Below are 18,545 nucleotides of genomic sequence, written 5' to 3'. Positions count from 1 at the left end.
GACCGTCCATTTACTTATTGGTATAGTACGGGTACACAATAGAAGCGACAGCAGGAGGTTGCTGCCACACACTATCACCAGCCTGTATTCATTCACTCGTGCGACATTCCGTTAGCCGGTTACCGATTCACTTTCTTCTACGCAATGCGCACGATGCTATAAGTCGCCACAAAAAAAAAACAATTTGCTTGACAGTCATCTGACGTTATTTTTGGAGGGAAATATAAAGAAAAATGGAATCTAAATTTTTTATATTTTTTCTCACTGTGTTTTTAGTGTTTTCTACTTGCGAAATGAAAAAGAGGAAAATAAACGATTATCCTACGGAGAAGCAATTGGTTTTACAAAGAAAAGAGACGACCCCAGTGGATTTTTCAAGACTTGTGGTAATGCGATTAGTGTACGGTTTTGCCAAAGTGCTGGGTTTTGAGGAGCCAATTAGTGATGTGTTGAATGGTGCTTTCGTCCCACCGGGAGCTGACGATGATGATGACTTTGATGATGACGACGATGACGGCTTGTTTGATGATTATTGAAACTCTATTTCTTTTAGTAAGTAGTAATTACACCAAAAATATTGCTGCATTTATAAGTGCTATTTATATAAGACTTACTTAATGATAAAGGCGTAATTGTAGCTTAGTCGAAGTAGGTCCATGACTTATTTTCTATTAGCCTAATAATGAATGAAATTTACTTTTAAATTATTTTACACACTAAGTATTACTATTTCATAATTGTTGAGCATTTACTTATTAACCATGTACCTGGTAGTCCTAAAAAATATATTTATAATTTTAAACTTGTAAATTATGTATTTTTATTTTTCATTTTTACTTTTTAATGTTAAAATGTTAATCTAAATTCTTATCTCTATCTAATATCAATATTATTAAAATTATATTTTATTTATTATATTATATTATAGGTACTTATAGCATGTAAAAACATATAGTAATACACAATTTAAATATATAAAATAATATATTTGGTCATAAATTATCATTATCCCATTCCAATAACCATTTAGACTCATTATCAACAAATTCTTTATCTTGAGTAGAAATTACATCTTCATCACTGTTATCATTAACTTGATTATCATTTATTTCACTATAATCATTAATTTCATTCAAATTATCACTTACATCAATATCATTATTACATCCTTTCATTTTTCTAATCAAGTCACCCCATTTTAAATAAGTATCACAAAAGGGACAATTGCCCTGGATTGGTACAAATTCACCAGGTTGCAAAAATAGGTCAGCTAGACAAGTTATATGTGCCAATAAATCACATTCAGGATTTAAACAAGTTAATTTTGATGAACAATTAGTGATGTAATTGGAACATAATAGACATTCAATGTGAGTGCTGCTTGAACTTGATTCTTGACCTGGTTTCTTTATGTTTCTACTTTTGATAGGACCATGGCAAATCTTCATGTGCTCTGGTGGTATTCTTTCAGTCTGTAAAATTATTTTCGTTTAACTTATAGGTATATAGAGATTGAAAGTATTATGTAATATTCAATAAACTATAAAAAACTGTGATTTAATATTTATTTTCTGTATGAATTAATATTTACTATATAACCAAAAATTATTTAAGTATTTTTTGTCTTTTCAATACATATTGATTTTATTTAAAAAAAAAAAGTTAATTTAGTAGAAATATATATTATATAGTTTTGTATGTTATATTATAGTTTTGAGTAAATTTATTTTTTTGATATAATTTGTACCAAAAACTAATTTTGGTATAAAGAAAAAATTGCTGAAATCTCAGACAAGGCAATCTCTTTGTGCTATTTATAAAGTTATTTCCTTAAATATATAACATGAAGTTAAAGGTTTTTAACCTATTATTTAAATTTTAAATTATAAAAAATTATACTTTTAATTAAAATTTATACCAAAATTAGTTTTTAGTAACATGGCTTAGTAATTGAATGTATTATCAAAATCAATGTTTTTTTTACTATATATATATATATATATATATATATATATATATATATATATATATATATATATATATATATATATATATATATATATATATATATATATATATATATATATATATATATATATATATATATATATTAATTATACATTATTTTTAAGAAACACTTTAAGCATGTAAGGGGCATTATATTTAAAAACAAAATTAAAGTACTTACAGGAAATTCTTCATAATAATCCTTTTCAAGCCATCTAATTATTAGTGGTAGACGATACCATGGGCCCACTCTGAGCATCTCAGTCAATATTCGGAGCTTAAATTGAAACTCTGTTTCTTTTCTAGGTATTTTTTTAAGATTCAAATGTTGCAATCTTATTGTTTTTGTTGGATTCTGCCAAGCCCATTCAAACTGAAAAGTGCCTAATATTTAAATTATTTTAAATTTAATTTATTTATACTTATACCTAGTTCTTTAAATTTTTGTTTAGAAGATAATGCAATATAAATAATGAGATAAATTATTATAATACAGTATTATATTTTAAATATGTAAAAAATACTACAATAAAGTTAATTGTTTGTTAATTGCTGAGTATCATAGACATCAATATGTTTCTTTAAACTGAAATAGACAAAAACAAGCATATCCACCTGCCCTACTGAATTAGGTCTATGTCATGAAATTAATTTACACTCACCCTTAGTGCTGATATATTATTTGGAAAACCATGAACAATTAGTACCATTTTCCTGCAATTACAAAAATTGTAAAATAATAAAATAAAAAAAATATACAATATAGAAATGGTTTTACTTTATTTATACTTATTTTAATTTACTTAAATTTACTGTTTAAAGTAAATTAAAATAGGTATAAATAAACAAAAAGTGATGTACCATTTCTTTATTTCATTCATCATAAAAATCTAGACAAATGTATAGAATGAGTTACATCATAACTTCAATTTAATTCAATTCAATTTTGTATAATCCCCAGATGTATAGCCTGTAGAAACATATTTATCACTGTTGTAAATAAACTTAACTATTTAAAAATTGTATTTTAATTAAAGAAGTTTCTCAATAATGTATCAATGTAATAAAGAATAAATAAAATATATATTTCAACTAAACTTTACTATCTCATTTATTTTTTAATATTTACCTCATTAATGATCATTAAATAGGATTACAAATAAAACATAGCTTAATAAAACATAACTTATCATATTTTAATATAGTATACATTGGAAAGACACAAATGAGAGGTAATAAGAGAGGATGAATGCAAGTCAGTTAGTCTATTCTGATAAATTCCACAAGAATTAATTATGATGATTTCCAGAGTGAACTGTGTGAAAGTTTACCTGATAAGGTGTACTGATAGCAATGGGTCTATTAAATCCAATTACTAACAATCCCTTTCACTTATCATCTATATCAGTTTTATCATTGTTTTTTATATACACCTAAAGCAAAGAAGGAACTCATTCAAGTATTCTAATAAGAAATGTTTATAGGTAAATATGTATCAACAGGTGAAGGATTTTTTTTTTAAACCAATAAGATGATAATGTTTAGACTATTATATCAGTTGAAAAAAAAAACAAAAGTCTAAAAGGCGATAAAAATAGTATATATCGTACATGTACAAACACCTGTTACAAAGATAGGAGAGAGAAAAGAGAGGTTTCCTAAGAAATTAATTTAAAGGAATTACCACGGTCCTCTATTGCTAGTGCGGTAAGCTCCTCCAGCCCAAGTGCCTCTATTATGCTGCATTATTCTGCGATTTGGATCTCTTGTATAACCTATGTAAGTTTTTCCTTTATATTTTGGGTTTATACAATATAGCAGATAGACACCGAAAAAATCCTCCACAACCTCCACTTGCATTGTTTTAACACTGAAGATAGTTAATACAAATAAATAAATAAATTAAATAAAAGAGTTTTGTTTTACGCCTCCGACTCCAAACTTGTTAAAGTATAGTCATATTTTTTAATTTAAATAAATGAAATTTAAAACTTATTTTAATTATTTTAAACAAAACTTATTTACTGGTTATTTGACTGACAAGAAACTTTAAGTATGACAGATTTTAGACTGACAATTTTGACATATTTATTGAATGACATTAAAATGATGGATATCGTTTTACTACGTCACTTTGAATAAAAGTTATTTGTAAAAAATCTGTGCAACTAATTCATATAAAATTGATAATTTTACATAAAAGTTTCTTTAAGCCTTCGATTAACCATTTCTATAAATAATTAAAAACTCTTTTGTTTTAGTCCAAAACGACGTGCATAACGTATTGGTTTCATTTTATATATATATACACTCCTCGCAAAAATTAAGGGAACATAAAAATTATTGAAATTTTTGGGTGATTTTCAACAGGCTGTATTTCAGTGAAAAATAATCGTATAGGAAATTTAAAAAAAGGGTTTTGAAGCTTGAAAACTCTAGTTTTCAGATTTTTTGGTGAAAAAATTTTTTGAGCTCCGGTTTCCATGCAATTCTTAAACAAAGCTGAAAATAATTTTTTTCTAAATTTTCTTGGTTTTGTTTTTCACTCTATGGGCATGGAAAAATTTTTTCGAGTTACTCCATTATATAGGTCTCTTAGCGTGTTTATTCAGCTTCAAAAATCGCTTTGGATGGCTCAATTACGACCATTTGTCTCCGAGATATCGAACTTTGAATGCAAAAGCATCCTTTTCCATTCAACTGCTAATATCTCTGGAACTACTGGTCGCACAGCAAGCGGGCGCCGAGTTTCTTTATCTGCATAAAATTTTCTTGATTTTTTTCGATTTTTTTTTTAATAATGAATTTTTAAAAACAAAAAATTGAGTAAAAAGTGAAAAACAAATGAAATTATTGATTTTTGAATGGATTAGGGTGAGTTTAAGGGACAAAAACCTTGTTCCCTTATTTTTTCCAAAACTTCAATCAATTGGTCCGGGAAAAACCGTTGAACCGATCGCTCCAGGGATTTGGGGGGTTCTTTAATGAACAATAGACTGTAAAATTTTCCTCAAACCTTAGCTTTCCCGCCCATATTAGCGAAGATACAGCCAAGTAACCAAAAAAGGAGAAAAAGTCACTTTTTTCCACTTTTTTCAATTCAATGTTAGAGGTGGAAAAACATTTTTTCTTCACTAACTCTTGACTGTGCTTAATTGGAAATTTTATGCAGATAAAGAAACTCGGCGCCCGCTTGCTGTGCGACCAGTAGTTCCAGAGATATTAGCAGTTGAATGGAAAAGGATGCTTTTGCATTCAAAGTTCGATATCTCGGAGACAAATGGTCGTAATTGAGCCATCCAAAGCGATTTTTGAAGCTGAATAAACACGCTAAGAGACCTATACAATAGAGTAGCTCGAAAAAATTTTTCCATGCCCATAGAGTGAAAAACAAAACCAAGAAAATTTAGAAAAAAAATATTTTCAGCTTTGTTTAAGAATTGCATGGAAACCGGAGCTCAAAAAATTTTTTCACCAAAAAATCTGAAAACTAGAGTTTTCAAGCTTCAAAACCCTTTTTTTAAATTTCCTATACGATTATTTTTCACTGAAATACAGCCTGTTGAAAATCACCCAAAAATTTCAAAAAATTTTATGTTCCCTTTATTTTTGCGAGGAGTGTATATTAATTAAAATATTATTCTAGTTTAAAATAAAGTAGTTAGTAGTTTCATAACACGTATGTTATCTGTATCGTATTATCGTGTTATGTATGTGTATATGTTATCTATATCGTACATTATCTGTGATAATACTTATCGATATCGATATTTTGGAAAGGCATATTGTAAACAGTTGTGCTACTATGAATATTCAGTTATGTTATTGTGTTTCACTTTTATTCACAACATAGATTTATTTTCCAATTCCACGAATTTAAGAATAATGTCGACTATGAAATAATATTAAATTTTTGTGTATTTTTATCTCTCGCCTTCGCTCTTATCTTGCACTATCATAAAAAACAAAATGAAAATAATAAATGATTATACTTTATTTATTATCAATGTTATAATGGAAAATTAATACAAAAAATAAATTACATTAATATACTAGCAAACAATGCGACAGTGTTTGTGATAATTGTACAGAAAAAAAAACACGTTAAGCCGGGAATTGTCAAAGGGTTATCATTTAATATAATAACTTATATTACCGTAAATATATTAAAAATGAGTAATACAAACTATTCTTTGTCTGAAGTTGAGAAAGTATCAAAAGAAAAGCCACCAAACAATAAGGAAAGGATTTGTGGTCTGTAAGTAAACATATTTTTCATGTTATCATCACAGTAAACTTTTACTATCCTACTGCTGAGTATGGATGATTTTTTTTTTTGATGGGTGAAAATGGTATGGTAACCCCGCGTGCGCTAGCGGTATACGCTGGTGGAGCACCAGTGAAGGGTGATAGATGAGAATGAAAACAGGCCAGTTAACCCATCATGATTAATTCATCAGGAATTAACCATGATAGTTTCCAGGGAGAACCGCGAGGAGATCGACCGGGTTGGGTATACGAGGTTTGTCCGGAAAGTACGTATAAAAGTTTTTTAAAAATTTTATTTTACAATTATTCAGGTAAATCAATTTTATCCCCTTCAAAGTACTCCCCCTGTGACATAATGCACTTGTGCCAACGCCGTTTCCACTGTGAGAAGGCTCCTTGAAAGTCCTCTGGTTGTAGGTTTCTCAGCTGCCCCGTCGTAGCTTTTTTTATCTCATTTATGTAAATATTAGAAGTTAAAGTACCAATTTGGTTTTTGGGAACAAGAAGAAGTCACACGGGGCCAAATCCGGCGAATAGGGGGGTGTTCGGTCACCGTAATGGAATTTTTACTCAAAAACTCACGGACAACAAGAGAGGTGTGGGCAGGGGCATTGTCGTGGTGAAGAATCCAACGCCCTCTCGCGCAATTCTGGACGAACTCGTGCCACACGAGCTTTGAGGCGTCTGAGCACATCGACGTAGAATTTTCCATCAACTGTCTGGCCTGGAGGGACGAATTCTTGATGGACAATCCCCCGAACATCGAAAAAAACAATCAACATTGTCTTGACATTTGAGCGGGATTTTCTTGATTTTTTTGTTCGTGGTTCCCCGGATGTCTTCCACTCTTTGCTTTGGGATTTTAATTCGACATCAAATTCGTAGAACCAAGACTCATCTCCAGTGATGACTCGGTTCAAAAAGTCACCATTCTCTTCGGCTTCCAACCAGTCCTCACAGCAAGCAACTCTTCGTGATTTTTGATCCGGGGACAAAAGCTTGGGAACGATCTTGGCGCAAATTTTTTTCATTTGAAGTTCGTTTCTTAGAATTTCGTGGACCACGGTTTTGCCCAAATTAAGCTCTTCAGCCACCTGTCTGACCGTTAAACGACGGTCCCCATTAACACAAGTTCGAATTCTTTCCACGTTTTCGTCGGAATGTGAAGTGGAAGGACGTCCTGAACGTGGGTCATCTTGAACGCTTTCTCGGCCCTCTCTGAATCTTTTTAGCCACTTGTGGACATTGGTTTCTTCACAGCATCATCCCCATAAACTGTTCTGAGATCGGCAAAAATTTCACGGCCATTCTTGCCGAGTTTCGAGAGAAACTTGATTACGACGCGCTGCTCTTCAACGGAAGCGGGCTCCATGCCGACGGGGTTTCGTTAAGAGGTAACTTCACAGATGGCGTGACAAGCCAGTTCGCACCGCACGGCGGTCAGACCAGAACTGAAGCATTGTTAGGGACATAAGGAAGGGGTCCTGCGCTTACCTGGCCTCCCCACTCCTCTTTCTCGCATTCCAGAACACTTTTATACGAACTTTCCGGACAGACCTCGTATTGCTAGCAATGAGATTCTCAGTCTCTGTTACTAACAATCCCTTTCCCCCCAAAGGGTGATTACATACAATCTACGCAAGTTGAGGGAATGAATTGTTAATAATGAGGTCTAATAGCTAATAATATATTCTCCAGGTTAAGCTCCATGCTGTTCCCCCTGGAAACCATCGTGGTTAATTCTTGTGAACTTAGGATGAGTTAACTGGTTATGTTAAATGTTAGTCATACTTACAAACTGACTGCTCACCTGATGGAAAGTGTTAATTATCTCCTATAGGTATGACTATTTTTAGTTTTTCCTGTTTCCAGATGTGACACAAATATTAGCAAATATTGTTGTCCTCGTTGTGAAATATTCTATTGCTCATTGGACTGCTACAAATCTGAGCAACACAATGCATGTTCAGAAAGCTTTTACCGTGATTGTGTGAATGAGGAATTGGCTTTCCACCAAGCAGATGATGATTCAAAGAGAAAAATGCTTGATATATTGAAAAAAATGCAAGAACAAGATGAACAAGACTTGGATATACCTGAAGAACTTCTAGAAGATGATCACAGTGTTGTAGACTCTGATGATGAAGAAGAAATTGATTTACATGAAAGAATAAAAGATCTGAACCTTGATGATCCAGATGCTGTGTGGAATGTACTGACAGAGGATGAAAGGAATGAGTTTGAAGCGTTATTAAATCAAGGTGAGGTAGGCTCTATAATACCTCAATGGGAACCATGGTGGATGTACAGAAAAGAAGAAAAAGTTGTGGAGGATGTTAGTTATAATATAGAATTAGAGGAAAAATTGAAGGATTGTCCACCTTTGAAAATGGTACCTCCACTCTCGTCACTGACTGTAAGTGTCGTTTATAAACATTAATAATTATTCTACATACTAAAAATCACAAAAATATTTCATAAAAATAAATCCAACTTTATTTGTGATGGGTTATTTAAAAACTAATCTACAGAACTGATTCTGATAAAGAATTCTATGGGACTATGTCCTTTCAAGTAAAAAAAGAATTTTTCAAATTGGTTTATAACTGACATAGTTATGAGGTAACAAACAAAAAAATACTGAACTGAATGGAAAACTTCCTCTTTGAAGTTGGTTGATCTGAAAAAATCTGATCAAATTTTGTATTAAAAAAAGAAAAAATATCTTAAATGAGAAATAATAGCATTCCCCTTTATGACAAATTAAAATTCAACATCATGTAAGTAATAACAGCTGATAAAATTACTGTGTATAACAGAAAATTGGTGACCCTGTCTATACCTTTAAAGGAACCTATATTCAATATTTCAAGACTCAAACTTGAGTACTTAGGCTATGTTAAAATCGTCAACTACAGAAAAGGTATTTTATTATTATTTTCTATTTAATTTTTTCAGACTGTCCAACCATCTCCAGCTATAAAATTTAATATCACAAATATTATAGCATCATACGTATTCTTAATGAGATATTTCAATGGTGAAATGGATGTAGTTGAAGGCACAATATCTTTTTTAAACATCTGTGCTAATTTGGACACTAATATGAACTTCGAAGACTTGGCTACAGCTGTAGAGTCAGTAGCACAGAAGTCGCTTCAGGTGTGTACTTTATTTATTTTTTCTATGTGAAATGATGCTGAACGAACATGCAGATCACCTGATGGTAACTGATCACCGCAACCCATAGACACTAACGCCACCAAAAGAGTAGCCTGTGGGTTGCCAGCCTATTAAAAAGATATATATTCTGTAGTAAAAGGTCCCCAAATGATATTTGTTTGAAAACACCACTGCAAATACTTTTTTTCACAGTTTAATATCTAGCAAGTGTATGTAGTAAGGTAAATGTGTAAGGCATACTGACTGTACTAGACATCCTTTTGTTTTTTTTTTTTCATGAAAACATTGGTGTTGTAGCATTTTATTACACTGCTTCTATTATTGTGTTTTATTCCATAAAATTGTTATTTGTATTTTATCATATTTATCAACTTTATACAAATATATACATTTAAATTATATTTAGAAAATATATTTTTATTTACAGAGTGACCTTATTGAAACGGACAAGAATAGCTCAGAAGTAATGAAACATGATACGTTTCTAATATTACAAGGACCCAGTAAAGAAAAGAAGTTACACTATTGCAAAGCAGTTCTTTCACATGTCCACAATATATTCACTAAAGCAAAAACCATAGATAAAATATCCAATGAGGGTAGTAAAACCAAAAGTGAGTTCTCAAGGAAATTTCCAGAACATAAAAGAGACCATCTACCCAATTTAGACATAAGTAAAGTGAAGAAATGTATAAAAAAATTAGAATATTATTTGTCTTATATTGAAAGCTTTGATATGGAGTTTTAATAAAAGATTTCTTTTTATTCAGTTGTTTCATACATTTTAAATACATACATATAATAAAATTATATTATTAAATACATATAATAAAAGTAGCAAAGCTTAATACCTTAAATTACTATTTAAGGTATTAAACCTTAAATGGCAACATACGAGGTTTGTCCGGAAAGTACGTATAAAAGTTTTTTAAAAATTTTATTTTACAATTATTCAGGTAAATCAATTTTATCCCCTTCAAAGTATCCCCCTGTGACATAATGCACTTGTGCCAACGCCGTTTCCACTGTGAGAAGGCTCCTTGAAAGTCCTATGGTTGTAGGTTTCTCAGCTGCCCCGTCGTAGCTTTTTTTATCTCATTTATGTCCCCCAAATGCCGCCCCCGAAGTACCAATTTGGTTTTTGGGAACAAGAAGAAGTCACACGGGGCCAAATCCGGCGAATAGGGGGTGTTCGGTCACCGTAATGGAATTTTTACTCAAAAACTCACGGACAACAAGAGAGGTGTGGGCAGGGGCATTGTCGTGGTGAAGAATCCAACGCCCCTCTCGCGCCAATTCTGGACGAACTCGTGCCACACGAGCTTTGAGGCGTCTGAGCACATCGACGTAGAATTTTCCATCAACTGTCTGGCCTGGAGGGACGAATTCTTGATGGACAATCCCCCGAACATCGAAAAAAACAATCAACATTGTCTTGACATTTGAGCGGGATTTTCTTGATTTTTTTGTTCGTGGTTCCCCGGATGTCTTCCACTTTTGCTTTCACGGCCATTCTTGCCGAGTTTCGAGAGAAACTTGATTACGACGCGCTGCTCTTCAACGGAAGCGGGCTCCATCCGACGGGGTTTCGTTAAGAGGTAACTTCACAGATGGCGTGACAAGCCAGTTCGATACGGCGGTCAGACCAGAACTGAAGCATTGTTAGGGACATAAGGAAGGGGTCCTGCGCTTACCTGGCCTCCCCACTCCTCTTTCTCGCATTCCAGAACACTTTTATACGAACTTTCCGGACAGACCTCGTATTAGTGCTATCGTTCATGTCTATAGACAACAGTTGCTACTATCGAGGAGGGAAAGGGATTGTTAGCAATGGAGTTTGACAGCCCCATTGCTAGCAATATGCGCTATTAGGTCGACCTCCACGTGGTTCCTCCTGGAAACTATCGTAAACAATTCTTGTTGAATTTGTCACGATGGGCTAACTGACCTGCTTCATCCTCACCTATCATCCTTCACTGGTGTTCCGCCAGTGTATACCGATAGCGCGGGTGGGGATACCATTCCATTATCACCCATTAAAAAAAAAACAGTTGCTACTTTTTTATTACGTGAGTCATAAAATTGTTTTACATTACAATTTGAATAAAAAAATTGATGCTGTCTTTGACACATGGAACACCATGAAAAAGGACGGGCGTGGCCCATGGAAAAGGAAGGGCGTGGCCCATTCTATTCCGGGAACAGACGGCGACAATAGTAGTAGAATATTGAATTAGCCATTCTACGAAGGTCATCAAATCTAATATAATAAAATTGTGACTAAACGGTGTCTGTTTATGAAAGACATTTAAGAAAAAATTATAAGAGCGTTAGATAGAAATCGAAACAAATTTTTAGAAATTTTGTCTGCAATTTTTTCCGGCGTCACGCAAAAACTATTGCACCAAATTCAATGCGGTTTTCATTACTGTGTCCTATTAAGTTTCAACTTAAAAACTATGATTTATCACGTCACGCCATTTTGAATTCTATTACATTAGTAATCCTATTTCTAAACACCATGTGTATGAAGTAGAGGACCAAAAAAGCTAGTTTATTTTTATACAACTTAGAATGGCAAACAAGCTGATGGTCCGCCTGATGGAAAGTAGTAACCATTGCCTATAGACGTGAACAGTACCATAGATAACAGAGTATATTGTGTGGCTCATGATATACTACATGCCATGCCATTCCTGAGGAGTAACGTGTAATGCCTCTGTACCCTGTAATTATATTTGTACATAAATTTTTGTTTGGGATATATAAAACACACTTAAAACCTTTACCAAATACTATATTTCCATCAACAACAAGAACTTTAATCACAGGAATGTCAAAAATAACATTTATAATATTTTTCTACGTACATTATGAAATATTAAATGACAATAATCAACAATACTGCCTTATGCGACCATGGTTGCATATTTCTGTGTAATTCGTACATTTGAAATGTAAACAAAATTGCAATAAATATAGAAAGCCAATAATTCTCAACTATATTATTCCTATTTTCCCTTAAAATTTTAACTTTTGATATTTAAATAAAGGAAAATACAGATAAATGGGAATCTAGCTTTATACCATAAGTAGTTAAACATGAAAATTGATTAAATACATTATTCCATTTTATGAAATGCAATTTTTGTGACAAAATGAGATAATATATAGGAAGGTAAGCATCGAAATTATCATATATTTTTTTATCTATAATTTTGTAACAGATTTTAAACACCGTCACATATTATTGTAATTGAAATGCGAACGAATTGAAATCCACGTTTGATTATCCATCGATTTTACTTTGATTCCAATTTCGATTCGATTACATAAAATCAACTTGCACATCTTAAACAACGCTTTCTCCTTCCGCAAATCCCAAAACAAATAGGCACAAAACAAGATACAATTTTCACTGTTTACCTACTATACTATACACCAAAAAGATTTGAAATGAAATAATTGCCATAATTTTCCCCCTTTACAATATATACAGGTGAAATTGAATACTATACTCTTATAGGGTATTTAAGCCTAAAAATCTACCCGTGATATAGAATGGAATTTAACTAAAATTACGTAGCACGATGCCCACTGCCGCCACCTCTAATGATTTCCATCTCAAACATCCTGTGCAAGATAATTTATTTCTAAATTAACTTTATACATTTTTAATCTAGCACTTTGATATACACATGAATATTAGACATAATTGTGTTGGAAACATTTGACTTCGTATGCCTATATTTAATGAGAAATTTAAATGTAATAGTTGGTCTATATGTTTTCATGGAAAAATGTCGACAGAGACCTACAGGAATTTTTAAATTTATTAATTCCTTAATTACTTCTAGACTGTAATGATAATTCTTTTTGCAATAAATAGGGTTTATTCCCCACTGATTAAAGTAATTATTTTTCCGAAGTAAAAATTTTAAATAGGAATAATCTTGGCGCTGATTTTATAAACAGCGGATTGCATTTTGACCAAATTGAATGAGGATCTAAACAAATTGAATAGACAACGATTGGACGTTACCTTAATTGATCCCAAATCGAATAAACAAAGTCTTCCCTGCAGCTCTCTGCCGATATTGTGCTAAGAAACTGTATTATACAGTCTTGAAAGGACGCAAAACAACACTCCTTTGGTGTAATAGGTATCCACAGACCTACCATTAGCCAAAAAAAGTACGTTCTAAAAATCTAATGAAGACAATATTTTAACAATAGTTTCTTTCAGATCGTGTCTTCTTTAATGAAATATTTGAAGTCACTAGCCTCACGATTAGTACAAAAAACTATTATACTTCTGTTGTATACATAATTTACTGGTTAATCGATAATTTACATACATCTATAGTAAACAGATTCATCACAAATTTCTAAGTACAAGGGCTAAATGAATATAGATTTATTTTACATATTTAAATAAATAACATCTATACATAAACACATTCTATAGAGTGATTGTCCAATTAGGGTCTAAGGTGAGCCCTCGGGGTAATTTTTTGTCCCCTCAAAATATTAACACAAGAATCTAACATCTAAATTACGTGTCTCGTATGTTATATAGAATGCCAGACAAAAAAGTACTCCGAGGACCATCGTTCGTCTATCAGGGCCTTAATAATACTAATTTAATTATGAAGTCTCGTTTTCGTAGTTGGTCATTTATCAATGTTTTTTTAATATATCGTAACGTAATATTTAATAATAAAATCAGCTTGGTACAACCGTACCAAATGTCGTTTCGTGTTGTGAAATTAAGGTATAAACTTTTTCCAAAGTTATAGCATATTTCTTCTGATACATTTCTTTATGCATTCAATTATACGGACAAATATTACTGTACGAACAAGATAAGATCCACTAAGGATTAAATGAATTTCTTTATTTTGATGTGCAATGAATTACAAAAAAAAAACTATTTTAAGAAAACACATTCTCCCTTGGCAGTGTATAAGTGAGATATGATTTTTACTATAACTTAGTTTCATTCGTAACTCTTTCGTTCATAATTCTCATTCATTGAGAGTAAGTAAAAAAAAATTAACGAATGAAATGCATACCACCATATTTGTCAACGTAGATCTTACAACCAAGATAAAAAAATAATTAATAATAACAATTACTTATTTTCTATAATACATTCCGACTTTAACATTCGTTTAATATTAAGTATACAAACAATTTGGACTTGTACCTTTATACCAACGTGTTAAAATATCTAAAATTAAATGTGACTGACTCGAGTGATCTCGCAGATATATATTTAAATAGATACGACAATTATGTTAATTCGCGAGCCATTTTTGTCCTAAATATGCAATAAAACATAGTCACAAACCATTTTGTTGTATGGATTTGTTCATTTAATATACTGTTATAAAAACAATGCTTTAGGAATAATATATAGAATTGAAATTGTAGTAAATTGACTACAAAATTATTTGAATGGCTTTTTTTAAATCAGTTCAGTAAAAAGGCTATTTTTATATCTATGACTTCTCACAATATTATAGTAATAAAGTGAAAATTATGGTACGCTTGATTCTAATTTGCGTTGAAAAAAATTGTGTTGACGAGGGACAATTTTAGGCGTATTTTTTTGTCCGTCATAATAAAATAGCATTAAATAACTCACACAAATCCATGGCAAGTTCTTGGCGTAAACACACCGACAAATTTTATGTTCCGTAAATCCCCCAATTTCGCAGAAACATTGAGATTCTTGCCACATCTATTTAAAGTCATATCTGTGTTCGATCAGATAAAGAATTTGAAAATAAAAAAAAATCTAGCGACATTTATAGAACAAATCACGGTTTAAAGTTACTCTAATACGGTATTTGATTTTGGTAGTACTGTATCATGTCGTAAGTCCTAGTTCTAAAGTTGAGGAACGAGTTTCGTATGACGGAGAGCATGTACGCCGCTGCCTCCTTCTCTGTCGAGTTAGGGGCGAAACGGGAGCGTAGGAGACGAATGGTCTGCCCACGGAAACAGGGTAAACCTGTGTCTAACATTAGCGAGACCATAGAAATTATCGCCTCTTGGTACGGTCTGAAAACAAAATAGTTAAATATATTAATTCATATTCTAAAAAATACAAAAATGACGATTTCGATAAAAATCATCTCGCTATTTTTCTAAGTCTACGATGATGATAATTTAACTACTAAATACTTTATAATTATTGCACATTTAAACTTTTTACAAGTGGCGAGCTTAATGGCATAAGGCATTCTCTACCAGCTAAACATAGGGTAGAAACATAGAGTGTATGAAGGGCAGTGGTGGTGAAAAAGGTATGACGTAATTACTAGAACATACAAAAATAATCATTTATACATGTGATACATAAGAAATACTTTCTAATTTATATTTAATAAACATACATCATGTCATCATAACAGCCGTTAACCGTCCTCTGCTAAACATAGGCTTCCCCCATTAAGGGGAGTTTGGCAATAGTTTGCATTTAGGCAGGCGGGTTGGCAATCGCTATTAGGCTTTGGTGATGTTAAAACAGGAACACTGCTGTCCATCCCTTGACCGTTAAGTTCCCTTAGTCGCCTCTTATGGTACTGCTCATGTCTATAGGCGACGGTTACCACTTTACATCAGGTGGGCCGTCAGCTTGTTTGCCATTCTAAGTAGTATAAAAAAAAATCTTATGACACCCTTGGAAAAGAAAAAGGTGTGCTTTTCTATGCCGGGAATGCATGTGCTGTTTATACATCTTGTTTAAAATTAAAGAAATGTACCTGACTGCTAAGAAGGCTTGCACACAAAGTTCGCAGAACCAGCGGAATGGTGGCGCCTCCATCTTGCCACCCATCACCATCACCATCTCGTCTGTCAGCTTAATATCAGGCTCGAAGCCGAGGTTGCCTCCCGGTGATGATTCAAACATAAACCCGAAATCTGGAATCAACGATATTTTTTACATTCAGAAATTTTTTATATTATGTCAAAAAAACATCAGAAGATTTCGAAACTAGTTTACAGGCCAATGAAGATCAAACAGGACCTGTGATGTGGGATGAGCAACAATACAGCCCTGAAAACTGAAATAGGGTCCATAGCATTCACTACTAAATCCTAACTCTTCATAAAAGGGGAAGGGGGAGGTATTGCTAATAATGCAAACTATCGGTCCCATTATATACCATTCTAACTAAAGTGCAGCCACGCAAGCATGGCTTAGACAGTGGCTCTTTTGTACAAAGTCTCCCTATGGTAAAAGGTATTTCATTTATTTATTTTCATTATTCTTTATAGACCACATTTAAAAATACATATATATATATATATATATATATATATATATATTCTTTATTGCACTAAAACATACAGTAACAACAAGTTAATAACAATGTTAGCAAAGGCGAACTTATCTCTAAAAGAGATTTCTTCCAGTCAACCTAACGCAGTGGCATGGAAAGTAGTGAGTAGGCAGTAGTAATGCAAGACAGAAATTAAACTAAATATTTACATAAATTATAAATCATTATATATATACATATATATATTTATAAATATCATAATATAAGAAAGGAAGAAGCAGAAGAAATAAATGGGCATAACGTAAAGATAGATTACCTATATGTATGATATGTCCGTCCGTATCGAGCATAATATTGCCGTTGTGTCTATCTTTGATTTGCAGCAGGAAACCGATCACGCTGTACGCAGCCATTGATGTCACGAAGCAACGTCTTGCGGCCTAAAATTTTTAATGTAATAAAGTATTTTTCTTTCACATTATGATGTATTTTTATATCCTCTTTTTAATGTTACAATAAGGCTACAGAATCATGCCTTATCGTCATCATAAGTTATTGGTAAAAGGGGGGAAGGGGGGCAAAGGGGATAGCAGAATCGTAATCAACAGGGTTTATTTACTCTAAAAAGTGCCAATGCCAAAAATTGTCACAAAATGCCCTTAGAACACATTTTTTTCGATTTATCCACTTATCTATTATTGCTTTGCTATCACAAATGCAAAAGATTGTAAGGATGGATGGATGTTTGTTACTCTTTCACGCAAAAACTATTAAACGGAATCGAATGAAATTTAGTACACAGCCATCCTATGTACTAGGTAAGGAGATAACCTATTACATCCTAACTTAAGCACACAGAATATGTACTGATTCACACAAGCTATGCCGCGGAGTGCAGCAGGTGATAAATAAAGCATATTTTGGAGATCCACTACATATTTTTTTTTTACAACATAGGGGGCAAACAAGCATGCGGCTCACCTGATGGTTAGTGACTACCGCCGCCAATATTAAGACACAATTAGCGTTATATCATACCTGATTGGTAAATACGAGACTGTAGATATGAAAAAATAAATGTATTAGTAGATATAATTATTGTTTTAATTTAATATTGTTTACTTCGTTGCATTGTAAATTTTCTGTTATTCCTGTCTACAGTCGACTGGTAGATAACGCCATAAAATATGGTGTTAAACCGAATTTTTACTTTCTTGGTGTATTAAAGTTTAATAAATAAATAAATCTCGATAAATACCTGGAACTCTCTAGTGGTCTCATCGCCGTATTTCTTAATGAAATACTCGTACATGCCGATGTCCGTTTGTCGTCCGAGCTGATCTCGAGACTTCGCATTTGGCACGCATTCAATTACACCACACTAAAAAAAAGTTTAATTGATTAATTATGTTTTATTTTATACCAATCCGGCTCAAAGGACCAGAACTTATGAAAATGTTGCCTTTAAAAATTTCCTATGAAATTGGCAACTTCAGTTTCATGGACTTCAGGTTGACAAATCCTTTAATTTGCATTCAGATTGAAGAAGAGTTTGTACAAATTTCGTATACCTGAGTACCTCTGTTCCACCCGTGTTTCTGTAGTGGAGCAGCTATGCTTGCGTGGCTAAATGTTATAAAAAAAAGCATAGCATATGTTCTATTCTGTAATGTCGGTGATGCTATTCAAGTCTATATGTGACAGTTACCACATTTTAACAGGTGGGCCGTCATTTTGTGTGTCATTCTAGACTTAGAATGACACACAAAATGACGGCTTAAAAAATTGTGA

At 32.5% G+C, this 18,545-nt stretch overlaps 3 protein-coding genes across 4 annotated transcripts in view; 1 reads left to right on the top strand and 2 right to left on the bottom strand.

Moving 5' to 3' along the window:
• Positions 1–970: 970 nt before the first annotated feature.
• Positions 971–4,055, bottom strand: LOC113514691 (structure-specific endonuclease subunit SLX1 homolog). Its single transcript, XM_026898791.3, has 4 exons — positions 3,692–4,055; positions 2,670–2,721; positions 2,189–2,380; positions 971–1,472 (listed from the first exon to the last, which is right to left on the bottom strand). Exons 1-4 carry the CDS (start codon positions 3,865–3,867, stop codon positions 993–995), a joined length of 900 nt encoding a protein of 299 aa, XP_026754592.2. The 5' UTR covers positions 3,868–4,055; the 3' UTR covers positions 971–992.
• A 1,765-nt stretch (positions 4,056–5,820) lies between these two features.
• LOC113514689 (zinc finger HIT domain-containing protein 2) lies at positions 5,821–10,224 on the top strand. The gene is made up of 4 exons (XM_026898789.3): positions 5,821–6,265; positions 8,149–8,692; positions 9,235–9,438; positions 9,887–10,224. The coding sequence occupies exons 1-4, from the start codon at positions 6,180–6,182 to the stop codon at positions 10,205–10,207; spliced, it is 1,155 nt and encodes a 384-aa protein (XP_026754590.2). The 5' UTR covers positions 5,821–6,179; the 3' UTR covers positions 10,208–10,224.
• Positions 10,225–12,235: 2,011 nt separating this feature from the next.
• The window catches only part of LOC113514863 (phosphatidylinositol 4-kinase alpha), a 52,354-nt gene continuing 46,044 nt past the window's right edge, over positions 12,236–18,545 (bottom strand). For both annotated transcript variants that reach the window (XM_052896165.1, XM_052896166.1), the window contains exons 34-37: positions 18,013–18,135; positions 17,071–17,194; positions 16,233–16,392; positions 12,236–15,528 (exon numbers count right to left, since the gene is read on the bottom strand). In XM_052896165.1, the coding sequence (XP_052752125.1) occupies positions 15,303–15,528; positions 16,233–16,392; positions 17,071–17,194; positions 18,013–18,135 (633 nt within the window). In that variant the 3' untranslated portion in view covers positions 12,236–15,302. The remainder of the gene's footprint in view (positions 15,529–16,232; positions 16,393–17,070; positions 17,195–18,012; positions 18,136–18,545) is intronic.

Source organism: Galleria mellonella, unplaced genomic scaffold (genome assembly GCF_026898425.1).
Source record: "Galleria mellonella isolate WM207_F2 unplaced genomic scaffold, CSIRO_AGI_GalMel_v1 utg312, whole genome shotgun sequence".
Lineage (NCBI taxonomy): Eukaryota > Metazoa > Arthropoda > Insecta > Lepidoptera > Pyralidae > Galleria > Galleria mellonella.
The sequence above is the reverse complement of the archived record's forward strand: the minus strand, read 5'-3'. Positions and strand labels throughout refer to the sequence as shown.

Excerpts from the sequence above, each read along its gene's own strand:
- LOC113514691 (XM_026898791.3), bottom strand. The coding sequence starts at position 3,867 with ATGCAAGTGGAGGTTGTGGAGGATTTTTTCGGTGTCTATCTGCTATAT. Across the intron at positions 2,722-3,691 it reads ACTAGCAATAGAGGACCGTG|GAAAATGGTACTAATTGTTC; the intron begins GTAATTCCTTTA and ends TTGTAATTGCAG. Across the intron at positions 1,473-2,188 it reads ATTATTATGAAGAATTTCCT|ACTGAAAGAATACCACCAGA; the intron begins GTAAGTACTTTA and ends ATAATTTTACAG.
- LOC113514689 (XM_026898789.3), top strand. The coding sequence starts at position 6,180 with ATGAGTAATACAAACTATTCTTTGTCTGAAGTTGAGAAAGTATCAAAA. Across the intron at positions 6,266-8,148 it reads AAGGAAAGGATTTGTGGTCT|ATGTGACACAAATATTAGCA; the intron begins GTAAGTAAACAT and ends TCCTGTTTCCAG. Across the intron at positions 8,693-9,234 it reads CTCCACTCTCGTCACTGACT|ACTGTCCAACCATCTCCAGC; the intron begins GTAAGTGTCGTT and ends TAATTTTTTCAG.